This window comes from Aquarana catesbeiana, linkage group LG05, assembly GCF_042186555.1.
Source record: "Aquarana catesbeiana isolate 2022-GZ linkage group LG05, ASM4218655v1, whole genome shotgun sequence".
In the NCBI taxonomy this organism is placed as follows: domain Eukaryota; kingdom Metazoa; phylum Chordata; class Amphibia; order Anura; family Ranidae; genus Aquarana; species Aquarana catesbeiana.
Window position 1 is genome coordinate 10787963 of NC_133328.1, and position 25007 is coordinate 10812969.

Consider the following 25007-nt stretch of genomic DNA (forward strand, 5'->3'; position numbering starts at 1 on the left):
ATTTGTATTTATTTATTTCTTTTTATACTAGTAATGGCGGTGATCAGCAACTTATAGACTGCAATATTGCGGCAAACAATCTGACGCTAGCTGACGCTTTTGACACTTTGTGGTAACCAGTGACACTAATACAGTGATCAGTGCCAAAAAAATGCACTGTCACTGTACTAATGACACTGGCTGGGGCCAGTGTCATTAGTACAAAGCAAAGCACATCCCTTAGTAAAAGCAGCACACATTGGGCTAGATTTATTAAAACACTCATAATCTGGTGCAGCTGTGCATGGTAGCCAATCGGCATTTAACTTCAGCTTGTTCAATTAGGCTTTGGCAAGAAAACCTGGAAGCTGATTGGTTTCTATGCAGAGTTGCACCAGATTTTGCACTCTCCAGTTTTAGTAAATAACCCCCATAGTGTTCACATAAACACTGGCTAGGCACACATCAGGGGCTATCGAAGGGTTAACTGTGTGCCTAACCAGTGTTTATGTGAACACTATGTGTGCTGCTTTTACTAAGGGATATGCTTTGCAGGGAAACTAAATCTAGCACATCCCTGCCAACAGAACATAACTCTATGAGTAAGCACTTGGTGTAAGTGCGAAACGCGTCATAGATTCTTGTACCACCCCACAGTCGTGTTTTGTGTACCCCATGATCCTGTATTTTGAATAAAAAGACGGATTTATCCATTCCGATGTGCAGCTGTCCAGGTTGTCTTGTTCTCCTCTACTTAGAACAGAACTCTGCCTTGTTTACAAGGGCAGAGCGCCGTCTGGCCTGTCTCCCCGCCGATCAGCGGGTGTCGGCAGATATTCATTGGCCGGCACCCGCTGATCTGAATCTGCTGTAATTAATCATAGCAGAAGCTGCACAACGGCGGCGTGTTGGCGCACTTCCTACCCGGGAAGATCAGATTCAAGTGTATATACATAATTCTGAACAGAACGGCCGTCCTGTTGAAGTAAATCTGCTCTAGGGTGGTCAGCATGCAGTTAAAGTAATTAAGAAATTTATCTTATCCCATAAATGTATTCTAATAAGTATTGATATATCTTTCAATAATACATAATTATAAATGTAAAAAAAAAATATGCTTATATATCTTTTTCACTGATTTCTGGTGCAGGTTATGGGATCGCTTTTCTTCTTTCAGTGCATCACAGACCTGCAGGTGGGTGTGACCAACTTGGGGGGCATTGATGTCAGCTTGACAGTAAGGCTGGGAATCCGCTGATGGGGAATCCATTGTCGATCTGGAGAGGAGGGATGTGAAGGGGCGTGGCTACATTCTGACCACGGAAGATGTTTGCTTGCAGGGTGTTCCTGCAACTCGGAAACAGGATAAGAAGGGATGCAAACTGATCACAACAGCACAAATCAGCTTCCTTGATTAGTGTGGTCAGTTCGCAACCAGGAATTGGGGAAAAGGCAGGATCAACCAGGTATCACCAGAGGAGCACAATAACAAATATATATATATATATATATATATATACACACACACACACTGTATATATGTATGTTGTATAGCACAAAACACTGTTTAATGCCTTTAAGAGCCACACGTATTACGTTTCATTTTTAAGGTTACAAACACTTTAACCTCAAAGGACAATCTGCTATCTCATGTCATATATCTGAGAAAGGAGTCGCTGATGAGCATCACAAGGGTTCCCACTACAAGGGAAATGAAGGAATAGCTGGACTTGATGCTGATGGCTCCGCTGGTGATAACTCCACTGGTGATGGTTCCATTGGTGATGGTTCCGTTGGTGATGGTTCCGTTGGTGATGGTTTCGCCGGTGATGGTTTCGTTGGTGTTGGTTCCATTGGTGTTGGTTCCATTGGTGTTGGTTCCGTTGGTGATGGTTCTGTTGGTGATGGTCCCGTTGGTGATGACTCCATTGGTGTTGGTTCCGTTGGTGATGACTCCGTTGGTGATGACTCCGTTGGTGTTGGTTCCATTGGTGATGACTCCATTGGTGATGGTTCCATTGGTGATTGTTCCGCTGGAGATGTTTCCATTGGTGATGGTACCGTTGGTGTTGGTTCCGTTGGTGATAACTCCGTTGGTGATGACTCCATTGATGTTGGTTCCATTGGTGATGACTCCGTTGGCAATTGTTCCATTGGAGATGGTTCCGTTGGTGATGGTTCCGTTGGTGATGACTCCGTTGGTGTTGGTTCCGTTGGTGTTGGTTCTGTTGGTGATGGTTCCATTGGTGATGACTTCATTGGTGATGGTCCCGTTGGTGTTGGTTCTGTTGGTGATGGTCCCGTTGGTGTTGGTTCTGTTGGTGATGGTTCCATTGGTGATGGTTCCGTTGGTGATGACTCCGTTGGTGTTGGTTCCGTTGGTGATGACTCCGTTGGTGTTGGTTCCATTGGTGATGACTCCGTTGGTGTTGGTTCCGTTGGTGTTGCACAGGTCTCTGGAGCAGCAGGACACATTGGCCGAACCCAGAGAGGCACTTACGGTGGTTGCTGGACAGCTGGCCATGCAGGCCTTGGTTATTTCAGTTGCAGAAGTTCCATCTACAGAGAGAACAAATGTAACAGTATTTTATTTCCTTTATATTATCCTTCCTGAATGAAATCCAGAAATGGGATTATTTGACTATTTATCCCAATCAATATTGATTAATTTTAATCCTCATGCTGCTAGCATTAGTAAATATAGGAAGGTAGATCATATTTACTTGTGTTAAACTTTTTTTTGTACAGTTACCTCCCAGTTTTTTGTCTATGCAAATTATGCCATACAACCCAGGAGTCTTTAGGAGGGGAGGAGAGGAGGAGGGTTTTTCTCAGCTAAGCACACCCTCCTGCCTGCATGCCTAAGCTAAGGGCAGATGGATACCAGCTGGGGGGGGTCAAAGTGATTTCCAAACAAAATAAATCTTGGAGACATGGATGGATGGGGGGAGATACATTGAATATTAAAAATTTATAAAATTGTGTTTTTGGCTTGTGGTGCTCATATGCAGTAAAGATCCGCTTTGATACTTGGAGGCACCTCTTAAAGTGAACCTCACAAACCTGGCCAATTCAAGTGAAAGTGATATTAAAGATCTTATTTTATGTTAGAAAAATAACAAACATGTCATACATACCTGCTCTGTGTAATGGTTTTGCACAGAGCAGCCTAGATCCTCCTCTTCTGGGGTCCCCCCGTCGGCGCTCCTGGCCTGTCCTCTTCTCTGTGGCTCAGTCTTGGGCTCCTTACTTTTTAGCATTTACAAGTTCCCACTTGGCCAACTGCTTAGATCTCACGGGCTCATCATGCTGACGGATATCCATCCACACTAGACCGGATTCTACTTTGGCTGCTTTTCTCTTATCTAACTGTATTTGTGATATAAAAGCTTGGATGGCTCATAATTCCCTTCGCTTAACCACTTCCCGCCCACCGTATGCAGAATGACGGCCGCAGGGTGGCCTTATTATCCCGACTGGACATCCTATGACATCCAGCAGGATAAGCCCCTCGCGCACGCGCCAGGGCATGCAGTGTGTTGCTCTGACACACCGCATCTCCGATTCCGGTAAAGAGCCTATGACGTAGGCTCCTTACCTTGTGATCAGCTGTGTCCAATCACAGCTGGTAACATCGTAACCAGGAAGTGTCCTCTATTTTTCCTCTATTCGCACTGACAAGGCACGAGTAGAGGAGAGACGATCAGCAGCTCTCCTGATGGGGGAGGGGGGGCTGCACTGATAATCAGCGCATTGATTATCAGTGCAGACCCATCAAGGGTGCCAATCGGTGCCCATCAAGGATGCTAATCAGTGCCCATCAATTCTGCCTATCAGTGCCCATCAGTGCTGCATATTAGTGCCTCATCATCAGTGCCCCAGTTCTCACAGGCTCACCAAAATTGGACCATAGAAGATTGGAAAAACGTTGCCTGATCTGATGAGTCTGGATTTCAGTTGCGACATTCAGATGCAAAGAACAAAGAGAAGCCCACCGCTCCAGGCAAAATCAGGTGCAGGATGGACCACAGGTGCAGACCTCGGCTCACCACCGTGGAAGACGAACAAAACAAGGAATTGGTCGCACACTGGAACTCCAAATTATCTCGATGTCATCTTTATTGTCAAAAAAGGGTCAGACAGGTACAGGCAATGGTAGACGTTTCACAAGCGATAGCTTGCTTGTTCACAACCAATGTAACACTAAACAGGCAGGTCTTTTAAGGGAGTCCGCCGCCCAAATTGGGATACACCCAAAAACACACCTGGCTCAAAAGCCTCGTACACACAATCGGACTTTGAACAAACTTTTTCGTGGATTTCTGTCCAAAGGGCGTTGGCCGTGAACTTGTATTGCATACACACGGCAGGACTTTTTAGGCAACAAACCCGAACGTAGTAAAGTTCAATTCTCCGGCGCCACCCTTTGGTCAACTTCTGTATTGTTGTCAGATCTTTTGCATTGGTTCTGAGCATGCATGTTTGTACTTTGGACTAAAGTCCGATGGTTTTGTGTACACACGATCGGACTAGCCGACGTAGGACTTTTGTTGCCGCCAAGTTTGTCTGTTTGCACAGCCAACATTTGTCTGATGAAAACCGAAAAAGTTTGTCCGATGGAGCGTACACACGGTCGGATGTTGCCTTAAAACAGCTAATTTGCATGTTCGTTATCAAAAAAGTCCGATCGTGTGTATGGGCCTTAATAGTGCCACATGCAAACAACATTTCAACCAACATTTTAAAAACATTGCAACGTTTAAAACGCATACATGGGTCTAAACGAATGCACACAAAAACAGTAATGCCCTGTACACACGGATTTTCCGACGGAAAAAGTGCGATCGGATTGTGTTGTCGGAAATTCCGATCGTGTGTGGGCTCCATCGGACTTTTTCCATCGGAATTTCCGACACACAAAGTTTGAGAGCAGGCTATAAAATTTTCCGACAACAAAATGCGATCCTTTAAATTCCGATCGTGTGTAGACAAATCCGACGCACAAAGTGCCATGCATGCTCAGAATAAATTAAGAGACGAAAGATATTGGCTACTGCCCCATTTATAGACTCGATGTACGTGTTTTACGTCACCGCGTTCAGAATGATCGGATTTTCCGGCAACTTTGTGTGACCGTGTGTATGCAAGACAAGTTTGAGCCAACAACCGTCGGAAAAAATCCGATGGATTTTGTTGTCGGGAATGTCCGATCAATGTCCGATCAATGTCCTATCGTGTGTACAGGGCATAACAGTGATAATAAAAATACATATATGTGTAAGCTGGCGATCATTTACCCAATATTAAATCACAAGCAAATCATGAAAAAGGAGAAAAGTAAAGAAAAGGACAATAAAGCCTAGAAAAAAAGACACAACAGTGTCTAAATCTAGGCTTATAGTTGCCCAAAAAGGGTTAACCCAAAACACGCCTATTCATTGAATACATGAATGCAAAATGTCTATACACACATGATAAACATTCATAGGTGTGTATATTAATCGATGTATAAAGCAAAATCTTATTGGGTATTAAAGCTTCAGAACAAAAACTTTGTTCAGCTAAACTTAATTTAATCGGACTATTGATGTGAAAAACGCATAGAGCTGACCAATGATAATATATATATATATATATATATATATATATATATATATATAGCCATCAAAAGTCAAATCTACGAAGGACATAAGGACAAAAGGAGCATTGTAACAAAAGGCAATGGATTCCGATGTAAAATATCAGAATGTGCAAATCGCAACAGTGACAAAATAATGGAAAAAGACATGGAATTGAGATATATATATACATGCATGTCTGAAATTATTCACATGCACTGCATGTATATATATATATATATATATATATATATATATATATATATATATATATAGAGAGAGAGAGAGACCTGGATGGAACAAAAACTAATCTAATGCCCCTTTTTTTAAAAAGACCGAAATTTAAAAAAAAAAAATCGTTTTATATTTTGTTAATAAAGTTTGCAAACAGGTAATTTTTCTCCTTCGTTGATGTACGCTGATGAGGCTGCACTGATGGGCACTGATAAGGTGGGACTGGGCACTAATAGGCGGCACTGGTGGGCACTGATGAGGTGGCACTGGTGGGCACTGATGGGTGGCATTGGTGGGCATTGATGGGTGGCACTGATGGGCAGTACTGAAGGGCATTGATAGGTGGCACTGAAGGGCACTAATAGGTGGCACTGATGGGCACTGATATGTGGCAGTGATGGGCACTGATGGGTGGCAGTGATGGGCACTGATCGGCACAGGTAGGTGACACTGATAGGCAGCACTGCTAGGTGGCACTGATGAGGCACTGATTGGCACCACTGGTGGGAATTGATAGGCAGCACTCGTGGGCATTGATAGGTGGCACTGATTGCTGGCACTGTTATGCACTGATTCGTGGGACTGTGTGGGTACTGGAAGGTGACACTGGAAGTCGGTATTGGTGGGCACAGATGAGGCGGCTTCACCTCTTCCTCATTGGCTGACAGCTGATCATGTGGTAAGGGGCAGGGATCTCATTGACTCAGTGATCACAGTGTGCGCTGCGCGTGCCCTGCAAGGGGCATGCGGGGAGCGTGCAAAGAGGAGGTTGCCTATTGACGGCCTCCCGGCAAAGCAAATCCGCGCTGTAGCCATCATTGGGCTATAGTGCGAATCTAAAGGCGTTAAAGGCGCTATATAAAATAAAGTTTATTATTATTATTATTCTGCTTGCTATGGGGGCACTTGTGCCTGCTCGCTCCAGAGACCCGCTCTCTGTGTCCATAAGACACACAGAATGGGGCTTGGCCCCACCCCCTGCTCCCTCCTTACTGGCTGTAAGCTGTGATTGACAGCAATGAAAGCCAATGGCTCCTGCTGCAGTTTCTCAGCCAATCTGAAGCCAAAAACCCGGGAGATCAGTCACTCTCATGCACATCGCTGGATCACGATCGGTCTCAGGTAAGTATTGGTGGGGCTGTGGGGGGAAGCTGCATAGTGAAGATTTTTTTACCTTCATGTATAGAATGCCTGTAGGTAAAAAAAAACCTTCAGCCTTTAGACCCTTTAGGCATATTATGGAAAAATGCATAAAAAGAGGGGACCTTCGGGGAAAACCACAAGTCAAAGCGATCAGTAAATTCAGAGCTATAGGCAGCTTAATGTATATGCAATCCTGACTTTTTCTGTGTAAGTCAAGCTTGGCCCCTCCCAGCCCTTGAGGCTTTCTGGAGTTCACTTAAAGCTGTGTTCAGTCACATGTATTAATTACTTTAATTCTCTCTGTTTTAGGTCCTTGTTCAATACAGTGTGAGTTAGACATGTGCAAATCGAAGTAACGGAAACTCGTTTAATTAACTTTTCCAAAATTCGAAAATTTGTAAATTTGAAAAATCCAAAATTCTAAAATCCGGAATTCGGAAATTCAAAGATTCGGAAATTCAGAAATTTGAATATTCGAAAGATCAGAAATTCGAAAGATCAAAAATTTGGGAAATGTGGACATTCGGAAATTTGGAAATCCGAAAATTCGAAAATCCAAAAATAAGAATGAAAACCTGAAGATTCAAAAGAACGAAAATCGGAAAATTTGTAAATCTGAAATAACTAACTAACTAATAATAATTATTACTAAGAGCCCTTTCATACTAGTGCCACCTGTGGATTAGTGCTTTTAACCCCCACTAGCGGCCAAAGAAGGGGTTAAAAGTGCCCAAGTTGCGGCGCTTCTGATTTCATTTATTTCAATGGGCAGGGCGGTTTGGGAACGCTGTATACAACGCTCCAAAACTGCCCCAAAAAAGCTGCTTGCAGGACTTTTCCTAACATGCCGCAAGCGCACCGCCCCAGTATGAAAAGTGAAACTGAAATGAAGGGGAGGCGATTTACAGGCGCTATTTCTAGCGCTAAAACGCCTGAAAAACGCCTCAATGTGAAAGAGGTCTAACTATTAAATTATCGGCATTGGAATTTCCTTTCAAATTTGTCTCTTACTGAACGTAACGAATATGAATTTATCCGAAGTTACGAATTATCTGAAATAACGAATGCCACATCTAAACGAATTGAGCGTAACGAATTAATAATAGTAATAATAAAAACTTTTTATTATTATTAATTAATAATAATAATTTGTTACCTTACATTTGTTTAGATGCAGCATTTGTTATTTTGGATAATTCGTAACTTTGGATAAATTTGCATTCGTTACGTTTACTAACAGAGAAATTTGAAAGAAAATTCCAATACCTATAATTTAATAGTTAGTTATTATTAGTTTGTTAGTTATTTTTTCGGATTTTCTCATTTTAGGATTTTCGTTCTTTCGCATTTTCAGATTTTCTTTCTTATTTTCAAATTTCTGAATTTGCAAATTTTCGAATTTCCAAATTTTCGGATTTCGAATTTATGAGTTTTCAAATTCACGAATTTTCAAATTTACGAATTTATTCGAAATAACGAATTTCGATCATAACGAATGGCCTGAAAAACGGAAAAAAACAAAACACAAACGAATTAATTGAAAATGAACAAATGTTTTGGCAGTTGCACATGTCTAGTGTGTGTTTTCCTAAAATTATAATGCTAAATATAGTACCTTCCTTGCAGAGCCCTGCTGTGCTGTCATGTGACCTCCCTCTGCTTTCCTTCCAGAGTAAGTGAGTACAATGGGATGAATGCAAGCTAGCAGAGGGAGGTCACATGTCTGCACAGGAGGTCTTTGCCATTGGTTTCTGGGTTTAGTAGGCTTCTCTTTGGCTGCCGACCTTGTTTTCTTCTCCTTGCTTCTGGAGAGGGTTCCCCAGTAGACAGGGTAAGAAGATACAATGTTGTGGGTTATGAATATTATGCTCTGGTCAAAAAAGTAGGTTTCGTTTTCACTGCTACGATACGATTTTGATCTGACTTTCAGTGCGATTATGTTCTGAAACTTGGTTGCAAGTTGAATGCTACTTTTAAGTGGTTTACATATTCTATGGTGCCAAAATCATGCTGGAATCTCACCAAAGTAGTACAGGAACATTGTCCAAAATTGCCTAGTGCTGAGTTGCATTGATGTGAATGGGCACCATTAAAAACAATGTGATTTCTCTTGTCATGTGATTTTGTGCAACTCAAGTCACATCTGAAATGCCACTAGGGTGACTGTTGCCTTAGAGGTTTATATCAGTGATGTGGGCTGGGGAACGAGATAAATATTTGCGGAGAACTTCTAGAAGAGCAATTGCTTCCCAGGCTTTGCTTGTAGAGGATGTGTCTCCAAGTGTCTTGGACCCAAGCCTGGCCTAGAAGGATGTCGGTGTGAAGAATTCTTGTTTTTGCCTTCCTGGACTGCTGTGTGGGGAGGGTGTACCTGCAAACGGTCCAGTCTCGGCCTCTCAGGCCTGCTGCTTTGAGAGGGTATTGCCCTCAGAGAGAGGTCCGAGTCATGCTTTTCAGTCTTGTTTAGTCAACTGCCATTCCTGGCCTAAAAGTCCACAAGTAGCATGCGCGAGGAGCTGAAGGTACTTAAATGTAGCTGTCCATCTGAGCATTAGCCTATGCTACAGGGATAAAGATACTGAGAAGATACTACAGAGCAGAGGGAGTTTTTGATGCTGCTGTTTTCGGATATCCTGTACCCTCAATCCTCTAGACCAGGCATCGCTAAATGGCGGACCGCGGTCCAGATCCAAACCGAGCCACTGTTCCATCCAGACCACCGTGGTCGCGCCATTTAGGAGCTGCTTACTTTCCCCAGCCTCTGCTCCTGCTAATATCACAACAGAGTGCAGAGCGAGAGGCAGGTCAACTGTGGATTGAATGCAGGAGTCATAGCACAGCATTGGATGGAGGGCGGGAGTGGGAGCTGCGGGGATTAGATTAACCCGCAGGTCATTAGTTGCTATTGTAGCACCCTGGTCCTAAACAGGGCTGCTAATAAATCTAGTTGTGCTAGGTGGTAACTAGCCTAGCTAGTTGGTATTCTTTGATCCACTGATTTCTGTCCTAAGTCTGAGTTCAATTTGTGGTCTCTCTCTTCTGTCAATAGGTGGCACTGTTGCTTTTGGCATTAGAATGATGGATTACAGTGAATTCAGGTGATGAGTAAATAAGTTGTCCCAGCCAAGTAGCCTGAGTATCTTTTGGCCTCTTCGCATGCTGGAATAGGCTATTTATAGATAGGCTATTTATTCGGGAGGAGTCAGGTGATTGGGGTTCTTCCCGCCCGGGGCTGCGGCCTGGGTAGATGTGTGTCAAACAGCTCCTGGCTGTTTGGCCTGAAGCCTGAGGCTTATTCAGGAGAGCTACCGGCTGCTAGGTCTACATGAGGCTTATCCAGTAAATACAAGGGTCTGCAAAGGAGGAGCAGCAGAGGTTAAGCCTGGGGCAGAACCACGTGTGTTAGAGGCTCAGCCCGAGGGGAGCCTGTTCGTTGCCGGAGGTAAAGGAGAAGCAGTTGCCGGAGGGACGACCACTCCTGTTACTGGAGGCAAGTTAGTTGGAAGAGATGAAGTTCTGAAGGAGTTACCAGAGCAGACGCTTCACTAGCCGGGGTGGTGAAGTAAGTGGGAAAGCTTCAGTGGAGACTCATCCAGGAATACAGCGGGTAGATGTGAGTGAAGGTTGAAGATAAGTACAGCGGTTAGCTGTGGGTGAAGCTCGAGGGATCCAACAGGTAGCTGAGAGTCCAAGAGGTCTAGTGAGAGACAGTAAGCTGAGCTTAAGGATCTACAGGGGGATACTGTGAGTTAAACTGGAAGATCTACAGGGGGATACTGTGCAAGGAGTTGTTGCCATAGGAGACAGCAGTTGCTACAAGATACAGATTTATCTGTATTACTGTCTGCCTAGTTCTATTTTTGTCTGTGGAGTTTACTTAATTGCTATTGCATTTGTCTAAGAGTGTCCTGTGCCCTAACCCCCTTTCCCATCATCCCTGTTAGGTAAAATAAAACTCTCTTTGTTCATTTTTACAAAAAGTGACTGGCGCGCAATCTTTCCACCTTGCACTATACCCACCATGCCTAGTAACCTGCACCCCGAGAAGGAATGTCAGTTCTCCCTGGCTCTGGGGGTCACCATCAGGCCTCTGGAAGTCAGGGAGACCGCTACACTAGGACAGGAGCAGTCAGGAGAGTGAAGGGGGCAGAGGACATTACTGTGGGGGTAGAGTTGCCACCTGTCCAGGATTCACCCAGACAGTTCGAGTTTGGAATCATGTGTCCGGGTTTCACACTGCCCAAAGCCAGCACTAACAATACTAACAATTTCCCCACCCCCTTGTCCCCACACTGACGGGAGAGGAGAGAGGGCTTGATCTGCACCTCTTTCTCCCATCCCTACCCCTATGTGTCTGCCCATACTCCAATCCCCAGCGCTGTGCCTCAGAAAAGCAAAGTGCGGGTCGGAAATTTGAAGTCCAGCAGCCTCAGAGACATCTGAATGAGAGGTGCTGACTGCCAAGGGGTGAGTGAGCTCACCATCCATCCCCTGAAGACTGAAGTCTCCCCCCTTCTCTCTCCCTGCCTCTGAGTGAGTACACTAAGGTGAATCAGAGTTCTCAGGTCACCACTTACATCAGAGTTCCTCTTTACACCAGAGGCCACAGTGTTCCTTGCTTACAGCGGAGCCCTCTGCGTACATCAGAGTGCTCAGTGTTCCCCCTTAAATCAGGGTTCCCAGAGCATCCCTTAGAGTCCCCAGAGTTCTCCCTTACATTAGAGTCTGCACAGTCCCCCCTTATAATGAAAGGGAACTCTGCGAGTTCAGATGTAAAAGGGGAACTCTGTGGACTCTGATGTAAAGGGGGACTCTTGTTATTAACGCCAAAAATTGCTGTGCGCCGCTAAAGTGTTCGGGTTTGATTTGAAGAAAAGGTGGCAACCCTATGTGGGGGAGGGGAGGCTGATATAAAAGGGGGCAGCGCTTTGTGCAGGGGGGGTTGGATGTCAAGAGAGAAGAGTACACTATTGTGGGACGGGGGTGATGTGAAAGGGGAGTTGATGTAAAGGGGGAACAGTGCTGTGGGGGGGAGATGTGAAGGGGGGGCAGTGCTGTTGGGGGATTAGTAAAAAAGAGGGCAGAGCACACTACAATGGGGGGTGGGGTTTGTGAAGTAAGAGGGGGCAATTAAGTGTAAATCAAATTTGCGCTAAAGGTATGTTGCTCTTCATGGCAGACCGGCCTCATGAAACCAAGATGGATGCTTCTGGCATCTTGAACCACCATATGGGCCACTATAGGTATTTACCGACTGGAACCTGAACCACGCTCCTCTAACGCATTTCACACGCCCATGGGCCCAATCATAGAGCAGTAATACCTCTATGATTAAGTGCGTGAATGAGTGAAATGCATTAGAGGCGCAGGGTTTAGGAGTTGACAGAGCCTGAAGCCTAATTTATTAGACATGTGAAAAAAGAAAAAATTTGTTTCATTTTGATTCGTTATTTACATAAATTGGTTTAGTTAATTCGTTTAATCCATTTTCGGAATTTGTTCGGTTTATTCGTATTGGAATCATTTCAAATTTTCTGAATTCTAATTCGAATCGATTCAAATAGTTTTCAAATCAATTTTATATACCGTATTTATCGCCGTATAACACGCACTTTTTTCCCCCTTAAAATCAGGGAAAAATCGTGGGTGCGTGTTATACGCCGATCCCCGCTGTCTGTGAGGGGGAGAGGAGCGAGCGCCGCCGATATACACCTAGCCGAGTGTACTGTGTACTTGGCTAGGCTCGGCCAATGGACCTGTGTTATGTCCATCATAGGAGCCGGGCCAAGGAGCGGGACTGGGCGGGACTGCGAGAGGAGCCGAGTACACAGGTCATCCGGCTCTGTCTATCTCGGCGGCAGTAATTTTAAACGATCATGTTGCAATGACACTGATGAGGTTGCATTGATGGGCATCTAAATGTAAATTTTTTTTCTTTAAACTTCCCTCCTAAAAGTTTTTTTCCTTTAAATTCTCTCCTAAACTTGGGGTGCGTGTTATACCCCGATAAATACGGTAGTTTTCTAATTTGAGTTCGAAAGGTGTCCTTTTCTAATTCAAATAGTTTTCGATTTCCTATTTCCAAAGAGAATAAAATAGAATAAAAAATAAAGAAATAAAATAGAAAAAAATATAATTGAATAGAAAAGAATATAACAGAAAATAAAAGAATAGAATACAATAAAGTAAAACAGAACAAAGTAGAATAGAAAAAAAAGAACATAATAGAATAGAAACGAATAGAATAGAATAAAAAAGAATAGAATAAAATAGAATATAACCATCCTCTGAAATTTGAATAGAAAAGAATAGAATTCAAAAAATAATAGAATGGAATGGAATAGAATAGAAAGAATATAACCATTTCCCAAAATTCAAATAGAATCAATTTGAATTTGAATAAAATAGAATAGAAAATAACGGAATAGTATAGAAAAAAAACGATAGAATAGAATAGAAAGGAAGATGGTTATACTCTTTCTATTCTATTCTATCGTTTTTTTCTATACTATTCCGTTATTTTCTATTCTATTTTATTCAAATTCAAATTGATTCTATTTGAATTTTGGGAAATGGTTATATTCTTTCTATTCTATTTCATTGTTTTTTAAATACTATTCTTTTTCAATCTGTTTATTCTATTCTGTTTTATTTTATATTCTATTATTTTATACTCTATTCTATTCTTCCGAATTTTGGAAGATGGTTATATTCTTTCTATTCTATTCCATTTCATTCTATTATATTCTATTGTTTTTTGAATTCTGTTCTTTTCTATATTCTTTTCTATTCGAATTTCAAAAGATGGATATATTCTATTTTATTCTATTTTTTTTATTCTATTCTATTCTTCTGAATTTCGGAAGATGGTTATATTCTTTCTATTCTATTGTGTTGTTTTTTTCTATACTATCCTGTTATTTTCTATTTTAATTTAATCTATTGTTTTCTATTCTATTCAAATTCTAATTGATTCAATTTAAATTTTGGGAAATTGTTTTATTCTTTCTATTCTATTCTAATGTTTTTTTTAACTCTATTCTTTTCTATTCTATTATAGTCTCTTCTCTTCTCTTCTATTCTATTCTATTCTTTTTATTCTAATGTATTCTTTTCCATTATATTTTTTTCTTATGGATTTGAATTCAAATTTATTCTATGTGAAATTCGAATTTCAGAATATGGTTATATTCTTTCTATTTTATTCTATTATTTTTTTATTCTATGCTATTTTATTCTTTTCTAATCTATTCTTTTCTGTTCTATTCTTTTATTTTCTGTTATATTCTTTTCTACTCTATTCTATTTATTTCTATCCTATTCTTTTCTATTCTATTCTCTTTGAAAATTGGAAAACAAATTGAAAACTATTCAAATTCAAAAACTTTTCGAAATTCGAAAACTATTCGAGTCGATTTGAATTCGAATTTGGTCCATTTTTTTTTTCGTTATTTCGGATTCATTTAAATGCGGTACTATTGTAATTCGGAAATTCAGATACATCTAGATTTCCGAAAATGAAAAATTTGTCCGAATATGACTGCACATGTCTATAATTTATACTTACAGGATTGGGCAGCATTGCGGTGCGCACTTCTGTTCTCTCATTCATAGTTTGGCAAAAATGTACCAGATAAACTCCAGGCGGTATTATAAGAAAATGCTGCATGTACCAAGGCACCTGAGACACAGCCGGTGAGATCGGTGTACACGATCAACTGCTGATCTGCTGCTACTGCTCCCTATATTTCACACTGCATTATGACTGCTCTTTGTGCTCTTTGGCCTCGTGTTGGATATAAAATAATAATGTGAGCAAATCTTACTGACTGAACTGGTGTCTGTGATTGTCACACAGTAGCTGGAGTTCGATGGGCAGGTCGTCTCTGTCATGCAGTCGCTGTCGCTGGTTGCACCGGTGCACGTGTAACACTTCAGGGAATGGGCTGAAAGGAGAACAATTAAAGTGTGACTCCACCTTTTAAAAAAAAGTGATAAAACTGCAAGGATTATACTGATATAAAAAGTATAAATAACTCGTCATTTTCATCAAAATAATGGTTTGCCTTACATTTATTATATTTCGTTAAAACCAATATGAATGGTATAGGAATGTATGAAAGAACAATACAAACTACCAGTGGCAGCTGGTGCCACTTCCCCCAGCCATCCAATCACCCCCTACCCCACCCCAACCAATCGATTGATTGTCGCTCCGCTCACCCATCAGGCCCCCGGCTAGCCTCATACTTACCCCATCCAGGTTGTGGCTTCTCCCCCCCCCCCTCTGTGTCTCCTCCCAAGTCCTGGCGGTTGCTTCTCCTCTCGGCCAATCAGGACTTAGGAATTTGCAGCCAATTGGGTCTTAGGAACCCCGGGAAATTGGGGGTCTCAGGACCCACTTCCTGATTGGCAGGGAGGAGAAGCGGGAAGACATTAGCGAATACTAATTCGCTAATGTCACACAACTGGGTGGGCTTGGGGCGCAGAGCACTGTGCCCCGAGCCCACCCTTTTTTGAAGCCAATTAGAGCCTCAGGCTTTAATGATGTGCTTCTAAAAAAAAAAAAAAAAAAAACATTGAAATCCATGCCTCTGGCGCCCTGCGTGGAGATTACTGGCCAGACACATAGATTAGGGGGGCGGCGCCCCTGCTCCCCTAATGGAGCAGCTGCCGCTGCAAACTACAGTTTCTTTATAGCAAAATCAATATAAATACTGTTTGTGTATATATATATATATATATATATATATATATATATACATATATACAGTCTCTCACAAAAGTGAGTACACCCCTCACATTTTTGTAAATATTTTCTTCTATCTTTTCATGTGACAACACTGAAGAAATGACACTTGTCTACAATGTAAAGTAGTGAGTGTACAGCTTGTATAACAGTGTAAATTTGCTGTCCCCTCAAAATAACTCAACACACAGCCATTAATGTCTAAACCGCTGGCAACAAAAGTCAGTACACCCCTAAGTGAAATTGTCCAAATTGGGCCCAATTAGCCATTTCCCTCCCCGGTGTCATGTGACTCATTAGTGTTACAAGGTCTCAGGTGTGAATGGGGAGCAGGTGTGTTAAATTTGGTGTTATCACTCTCACTCTCTCATACTGGTCACTGGAAGTTCAACATGGCACCTCATGGCAAAGAACTCTCTGAGGATCTGAATAAAAAAATTGTTGTTCTACATAAAGATGGCCTAGGCTATAAGAAGATTGCCAAGACCCTGAAACTGAGCTGCAGCACGGTGGCCAAGACCATACAGCGGTATAACAGGACAGATTCCACTCAGAACAGGCCTCGCTATGGTCCACCAAAGAAGTTGAGGTCATGTGCTCTGCTTCATATCCAGAGGTTGTCTTTGGGAAATAGACACGTATAAGTGCTGACAGCATTGCTGCAGAGGTTGAAGGGGTGGGGGGTCAGCCTGTCAGTACTCAGACCATACGCCACACACTGCATCAAATTGGTCTGCATGGCTGTCGTCCCAGAAGGAAGCCTCTTCTAACGATGATGCACAAGAAAGCACCGCAAACAGTTTGCTGAAAACAAGCAGACTTTTAGGACATGGAATACTGGAACCATGTCCTGTGGTCTGATGAGACCAAGATAAACTTATTTGGTTCAGATGGTGACAAGCGTGTGTGGCGGCAACCAGGTGAGGAGGACAAAGACAAGTGTGTCTTGTCTACAGTCAAGCATGGTGGTGGGAGTGTCATGGTCTGGGGCTGCATGAGTGCTGCCGGCACTGGGGAGCTACAGTTTATTGAGGGAACCATGAATGCCAACATGTACTGTGACCTACTGAAGCAGAGCATGATCCCCTCCCTTCGGAGACTGGGCCACAGGGCAGTATTCCAACATGATAACGACCCCAAACACACCTCCAAGATGACCACTGCCTTGCTAAAGAAGCTGAGGGTAAAGGTGATGGACTGGCCAAGCATGTCTCCAGACCTAAACCCTATTGAGCATCTGTGGGACATCCTCAAACAGAAGGTGGAGGAGCTCAAGGTCTCTAACACCCACCAGCTCTGTGATGTCATCATGGAGGAGGGGAAGAGGACTCCAGTGACAACCTGTGAAGCTCTGGTGAACTCCATGCCCAAGAGGGTTAAGGCAGTGCTAGAAAATAATGGTGGCGACACAAAATAATGACACTTTGGGCTCAATTTGGACATTTTCACTTAGGGGTGTACTCACTTTTGTTGCCAGCGGTTTAGACATTAATGGCTGTGTGTTGAGTTATTTTGAGGGGACAGAAAATTTACACTGTTATACAAGCTGTACACTCACTACTTTACATTGTAGCAAAGTGTCATTTCTTCAGTGTTGTCACATGAAAAGATAGAAGAAAAGATTTACAGAAATGTGAGGGGTGTACTCACTATATATATATATCCACTATTAGTGTTGGGCGAACGGTTCGGGCCGAATATTTGCCTGCAATGCACCGAGCGCTGAACAATGCATTCCGCACCCTGATTGGGCAACGCTTTGAGCGCAGTGTAAGCTGGTTGTTTAGGAGCGGGGCCAGAAAGCCATATTTTAACAAAAAAAATGGCATGGAGCCCCCCCACAATCCATACCTGACCCTTATCCGGGCACGTAGAATGGCAGGTCAGGAAAAGGGGGATAAGCGAGTGCCCCCCCCCGAACCATATCAGGCCAACATGGGGAGTGGGTGCTTTGGGGCAGGGGGGCCCAGCATGCACCAGTCCGTGAAGTTAGAAGGGGGCGATGTCACCAGGGGACATAGCCAGGTGGCCATGCAACTTACCTATATAAGAACTGTCAAAGCGCAGAGGAGGCATTCAGCGGGCGGCTGTCCCAGAAGGCAGAGCATTTTGTTTTATTTTAATTTTTCGGGTCCGGCAGGCAGCGTGATTGGCAATAGATTTACATCAAAGGACTCTATTTTTTTTATTTTTTAATAAAGGATTTGTCAAAAACTTGTCTCTTGTTTTTATTACTTTTTGACACTTTTTACCCTATACTAATTCACATGGGAGGGGTGGCATCTGGGGGCCCCCATGTTAAAGGGGACTTCCAGATTCCGATAAGTCCCCCACCCCCAGACCCCCACAACTACCGGCCATGGTTGTGGGGATGAGGCCCTTGTCCCCATCAACATGGGAAAAATGTGCTTCGGGGTGGGGGAGGACAAAGCCCCCCCTGCACCAAAGCACCCACTCCTCCATGTTGAAGGCACGTGACCTGACATGGTTTAGGAGGGAGGGGGCACTTGCTCGCCCCCCCTTTCCTGACCTGCCAGGCTGCATGCCCCGATAAAGGTCTGATATGGATTTTGGGGGGGACCCATGCCGTTTTCTTTCTTCATTTTTTCAATAGCTGGGTGCCGGTAATTGTAACCGCGAGTCATTTTAAATGTGATTGGGCTTATTTTTTTTTCTTTTGACATTTCATTTTTGCTGCAGCATGTTCTATATATGTTACAGATGCGCCACTTTACAGGCAGACTAAGTGGACCCCCCAGGCACTATATTTAAAGGAATTTTTTTTTATTGTAGCACTTTAAGCATAAATAAAATCACTGCTCCTGAAAAAAACTATTGTTTTTAAAAAAAAAAAATATTTTGCATTGATACATGTCCCCCAGAGCAGTACCCAGACCCCCATACCCCTTTTATGGCCAATAACTTGCATATAAGCCTTCAAAATGGACACTTTTGATTTTTCCTGTTTGGCTCCCATAGACTTCAATGTGGTTTGCTGTTTGGGTTAGAACTTTCCCCCTGTTCGGGAGTTCTGTTTGGCCTATGCCTACCCACTATATATTGGTTTTCGATATACTCATCCATTCTTGAGCACACTGATTAAACGCCATTTTGCAATCAGGCACTTAGAAGGGTGTTCTCTGTCTTTATGTATCTTAGGTAAAATATATAAAATGGGGACTTACATGTGGTGGGCACTAGGTACTTCTCTTCTTTTTGATCTAATAGCTTCTTCTTAACACCTTTCTTTGTATTTACTTGTAGGGTTACTTCTTAGCTCTCTATAGGTATCTGTATCTTCCAATGGCCTTAAAACCTCATCATTATAGACCACGGGTCTCAAACTGGTGGCCCTCCAGCTGTTTGTGAAACTATCCCATCATGCCTCTGCCTGTGGGAATTATCATTATCAGCCTTGCAATGCCTCATGGGACGCAACAGCTGGAGGGCCGCCAGTTTGAGACCCCTGTTGAAGACTTTTTTGGACATATTACTATGCCCCCTCCCTTATCTGCGGGTCTTATGATCACATATGTTTTTATCTTCCAGAGACTTAATGCCTTCAGTAATAAAAAACAGGGTCCTTAACTCTTGCAATTCATTTAAAACATATAAAACCACCTTCTTAAAAACAGCTGTTGTCACTAATATGGGGATTAAAAATAGTTTTGTTCCTCAATCCACTTTTATTTCTCTGCCACTGTTAACATGATTGCCTGAGTAGGAACGTGTATTACTCAACATATATTTTCTGATGTTCAATTTCCTAATATATTTGCGAATCCCAATATACAGTGACTTGAAAAAGTATTCACACCCCTTGAAATTTTCCACATGTTGTCAGGTTACAGCCAAAACCCTAAATGTATTTTATTGGGATTTCATGTGATAGACCAACACAAAGTGGCTCATAATTGTGAAGTGGTAAGGAAATGATAAATGGTTTTTAACATCTTTTACAAATAAATATCGTAAAGTGTGGGGGGGGGGCATTTGTATTCAGCCCCCTTAATTCTGATACCCCTAACTAAAATCTAGTATAACCAATTGCCTTCAGAAGTCACCTAATTAGTGAATAGAGTCCACCTGTGTGTTATTTAATCTCAGTATAAATACAGCTACTCTGTGAAGCCCTCAGAGGTTTGTTAGAGAACCTTAGTGAACAAACAGCAAACTGCAAACACAATAATGGATTGAACAGAGCTCCGTGAGATGTTCAAAGCTTGGGAGATTTTATTATACCCTAACCCTGCTTTATACTTCTCCATAGCTTTATCCCTGACCTGTCTGGCGTGTTCCTTGGCCTTCATGATGCTGTTTGTTCACTAAGGTTCTCTAACAAACCTCTGAGGGCTTCACAGAACAGCTGTTTTTATACTGAGATTAAATTACACACAGGTGGGCTCTATTTACTAATTAGGTGACTTCAGTTGATGTACATGCCATTGTAAACAAAATCTCAGCAACAATTTTTACTTTCTCAGACTGCTCGGGAAGAATGGTCTACATCAGAGGTGTCCAACCTTCTGACCTTCCTGGGCCACATTGGAAGAAGAAGAATGATCTTGGGCTACACATAAAATACACCAACAATAAGGAGAGCTGATGAACAGAAAAAGTTGAGCAGATCACAAGTTAACAATCACAGATATCGATAATGTACCTATCTGGGTAATAAAACTTCATTTTTTTGTAATATTTTTTATTACAAAAGTAAAAGAAATAAATAAATAAAAGAGGACAACATAAAACTAGTGCGATATCTGACATTGTTTTTGGTAAACAAATGCATCAATATCTGGTTGGATAGATGGAGCAGCAATTCTCAATGAATTCTCAAAGTGCTTATCAGATATTTTGGTTCTAATTTTGCCCCTCGTGTGTTTTATCCTTAAAAATTAGTTGCCACAAATATCTGTGCTGCCAAAAACTGATGACATGAATAAGGCGCGATTGTGAAGAGTGGGAGATTTTTCTTTGGGAAGATAAAACTTATAGAAGTTCAGTCAAGAGACACTGCAAAATTTTTCATTGGTCGCATGTGTTTGCTAAGCGTACATGCATTTTTACAAAAAATTCCCCAAAAATCTACATTTTTAACCACTTCCGGACCGCCCACCGTCTTTATGCGTCGGTACTTTGAAGAGGAATATCGTTGTTATGGCAGCAGCTAGCCACCATAACCCCGGTATCCTCTTCTTCAGTGAGCAGTCCGGTTTCAGATAAAAGTGGTCTCTGCGGCGGATTCCCCCCAAGATCATTTTTATCGGCGGCGGGAGAGGGGGCCCCCCCTCCCGCCGCGCTCCGGAGCCCTCCGCCGCTTACCGTACCCAGCGGCAGCGGCGGAGGCGATCAGTCCTTCTCGTGGCCTGACATCGAGAAGAGTGAGGGGAAGATGGCCACCCGTCTCCATATCATTGCAGGGCGGAAGCAATGCAAAACCTCACTTCCACCCAAAGCTCTTAAAGGGCCATTTTTTTTATATTTGATTTTTTTCAAATGACAAATTTATTTTATTTATTTTTTATTGCATTTTAGTGTAAATATGAGATCTGATGTCTTTTTGACCGCAGATCTCATATTTAAGAGGTCCTGTCATGCTTTTTTTCTATTACAAGGGATGTTTACATTCCTTGTAATAAAAGTGACAAATTAAAAAAAAAAAAAAAAAACTGTGTAAAAATAAAAAATAAAAGGTAATAAATAAATAAAAGAAATAAGAATTTTTTTTTTTAAATGTGCCCTGTCCCGCCGAGCTCGCGTGCAGAAGCGAACGCATACGTGAGTAGCGCCCGCATATGAAAACGGTGTTCAAACCACACATGTGAGGCATTGCCGTGATCGGTAGAGCGAGAGCAATAATTCTAGCCCTAGACCCCCTCTGTAACTCAAAACATGCAACCTGTAGATTTTTTTAAACGTCGCCTATGGAGATTTTTAAGGGTAAAAGTTTGTCGCCATTCTTTGAGCGGGCGCAATTTTGAAGCGTGACATGTTGGGTATTAATTTACTCGGCGTAACATTATCTTTCACAATATAAAAAAAAATTGGGCTCACTTTACTGTCTTATTTTTTTAATTAAAAAAAGTGTATTTTTTCCAAACAAAGTGCGCTTGTAAGACCGATGCGCAAATACGGTGTGACAGATAGTATTGCAACGACCGCCATTTTATTCTCTAGGGTGTTAGAAAAAAATATATATATAATTTTTGGGAGTTCTAAGTAATTTTCTAGCAAAAAAAAACTATTTTTAACTGAAAAACAAATCTCAGAAAGAGGCTTGGTCCTTAAGTGGTAAGGAAGTTTATGAATTTATGTTGGGCCGTATTGGGCCACATGCGGACCGTGGGCCATAGGTTGGGCACCCCTGGTTAAGGGGAAAAGTGTTAGAGACCTTTTATCGCTCTTCAATTGAGAGCGTATCGGTTTACTGTATCTTATTATGATACCCAAACTGTACAGCAACGCTCTTCAGAAAATAATTGCTACTGCGCAGAAAATAGTGGGTTGTAAACTTCCACCTTTAGCACAAATGTATGATTCCTGCCACCTTGACAGAGCGGATAAAATAAGGAGTAATTCATCTCATCCTGCTTATCACTTGTTTGGATTGCTGCCTTCTGGCAGACATTATAGAAATATTAAAGCCGGAACAAATAGATATAGTACAAGCTTTCTTCCAAAAGCAACAAAAGCGGTAAATGGGAACTTAACTCAAGTTAATCCCTTCACGCCGTCCATAAATAAATATGTGGCCCCACTGGACTGGGGGTTTTATTTCCTTGGGGCCACATATTTGCGTATCTCCCTTTGTGCCGGGAGCATGCCGCATGGCGCACTGCCAGCACAGAGACCGGTGTCTAACAGAGAGCCGCCCCATACTAACAATCGGGACCCAGAACTCCCGATTCCGGGTCACCTGATCTAGGTCAGTGCCAGGGTTAGTGTTTGGGTCAGGATTTTTTTTTTTTTTTTTGGCAGGATTTTTCTTCTTTTTTTTTTTTTTTTTTTAGGTATCAGTGTCGGTGTGTTTTAGGTAAGGCACAAAAAAAGCAAAACGCGCACTATTGTTTCTGGTCTATACTATAGGTCAGTGATGGTGAACCTTGGCACCCCAGATGTTTTGGAACTACATTTCCCATGATGCTCAACCACACTGCAGAGTGCATGAGCATCATGGGAAGTGTAGTTCCAAAACATCTGGGGTGCCAAGGTTCGCCATCACTGCTATAGGTACAAGTAAGTACAACTAACATACACATATGGAATAGAAATTTGGGAGTAAGGACCCCAACTCCAGACTCACCAGGATAAAGTGCAAGCAGACTATCTCGGTACATATAAAGGGAGATATAGAGCAAAATGCTAGAAATATGTCTAAAACAAAATTTATTTCTACCACAATCAAAATTGATAGAAAATATATTAAAATATGCACAGATGACATGGAGTTTTCAAGGGGTAACAGCTTCATCATGAACTATGTCTGTGAATAAAATACAATACAATGAAATATACAAATTTTCAAAAAATAGAAGATATTGCCACAATATGAAAGGGGAGGGTAAAGGAAGGTTGTGAGCGAATGTATGGGGCTGCTTACCCATGTTGAGGTGCGTGCAACGTTCAGGTCAGCCCGGCAGAGTCTCCCGCGGCGTTGCACGCACCTCACCATGGGTAAGCAGCCCCATATATTCGCTCACAACCTTCCTTTACCCTCCCCTTTCATATTGTGGCAATATCTTCTATTTTTTTGTAAATTTGTATATTTCATTGTATTGTATTTTATTCACAGACATCGTTCCTGATGAAGCGGTTACCCTGCGAAACTAGTCGAAAACTCCATGTCATCTGTGCATATTTTAATATATTTTGTATCAATTTTGATTGTGGTATAAATAAATTTAGTTTTAGATATATTTCTAGTATTTTGCTGTATATCTTCTTTTATACTGTATGTACCGAGATAGTCCGCTTGCACTTTATCCTGGTGAGTCTGGAGTTGGGGTCCTTACTCCCAAATTTCCATCAAACCTTTCCATAACATATGAGGTATCGCTGTGATTGTCAGGAGAATTTATTTTGGGTTGTTCCGTAGTGGTAAGTTATGGTAGTAGTAAGAAATATACAGCTAAATTAAAAAATAAAAGATTTTTTTATTTTTTTTTATTTTGGGCCAGTTTTTCTTTGATAATAAAAAACGAAATCAGGAGATATTCATAACCAGACTCCTCATATTACGTATAGACAAGCTAGTTCCCTGAGGGACCCGTATCATTCAAAGTGAGTATAAAAGGGAAAAAAGATCCATGCAAATATAAAAGGCGCTTACACCTGTGGAGGATGTAATTATTGTAGATATGTACACACAGGTCCCTCAACTATACAACCAAATGGATACACCTTTAAGGCAAAACATTATGTGAACTGCAAAACCCATGGTGTGGTCTACCTTCTGATTTGTGACTGTGGTTCGTTTCATGTTGGCAAGACCAAGGTTGAGTTTTGGAGGAGGATTTATAGGCACATACATAGTATGCAAACCTATAATTCTGAGTTGCCACTAAGCAGACAAGTGATGCATGGTGGGATTTTTCCTAAGGTTACATTTTTGGCCCTGGATCGGATCCACCACAGCCCCCCGATTTGGCGACTGGAACAAGCTCCTTCTTCAGAGAAAGCTGAGGTGGATCCACCAACTTAGGGCAAATATCTTCTTCTTGGAGGGATTTGCATCTGGAGGGATGGTGTAGTGATGCGCCTTCCCCTCCCCCCTTTTTTTGTCAGAATCATTCCGATTCTTGTCAACATACCTTTACTATAATTTTTTATCCATTTGCTACTACTTGGATGTTTTGGATGTTCACCTGTCCAAGATCTACTGGTAGATTCCGATCTACAGGTTGCTGACCCCCGCTCTAATATATGTTTTGGAGACTACATGTACAACAATTGCTAAACTCTCCCTGAAGAAGTAGTTTTAAGAACTCTGAAACTCGTTGGCGGTCTATAGTCTATAGTTGATTGTGATTTTAAAACTGTGTTGGAGTTCCTTCCTTTTTTTGTAGTTTTGTTGTGGATTTTTTTTCACAATAACAATACATCTTATTGTATCTTATCTAATCTTATCTTATCCTATTGGTATTGCACATATCTAATTTACACAGTTCGCTTGTTGCTAATTCGTTTTTAGAAAATGACTATAAAATTGTAAAATTCCCCAGAAAAAAAAAAAAATATATCATACTATTAATGATGTCCGGTGGCCCTTACCTGATCCTATA

The 25007-nt window shown here is 41.9% G+C and overlaps 1 protein-coding gene across 1 annotated transcript; it reads right to left on the bottom strand.

Moving 5' to 3' along the window:
- Positions 1 to 1523: 1523 nt before the first annotated feature.
- LOC141144070 (uncharacterized) lies at positions 1524 to 25007 on the bottom strand. Its single transcript, XM_073629429.1, has 3 exons — positions 24997 to 25007; positions 14801 to 14920; positions 1524 to 2538 (listed from the first exon to the last, which is right to left on the bottom strand). The coding sequence occupies exons 2-3, from the start codon at positions 14865 to 14867 to the stop codon at positions 1628 to 1630; spliced, it is 978 nt and encodes a 325-aa protein (XP_073485530.1). The 5' UTR covers positions 14868 to 14920; positions 24997 to 25007; the 3' UTR covers positions 1524 to 1627.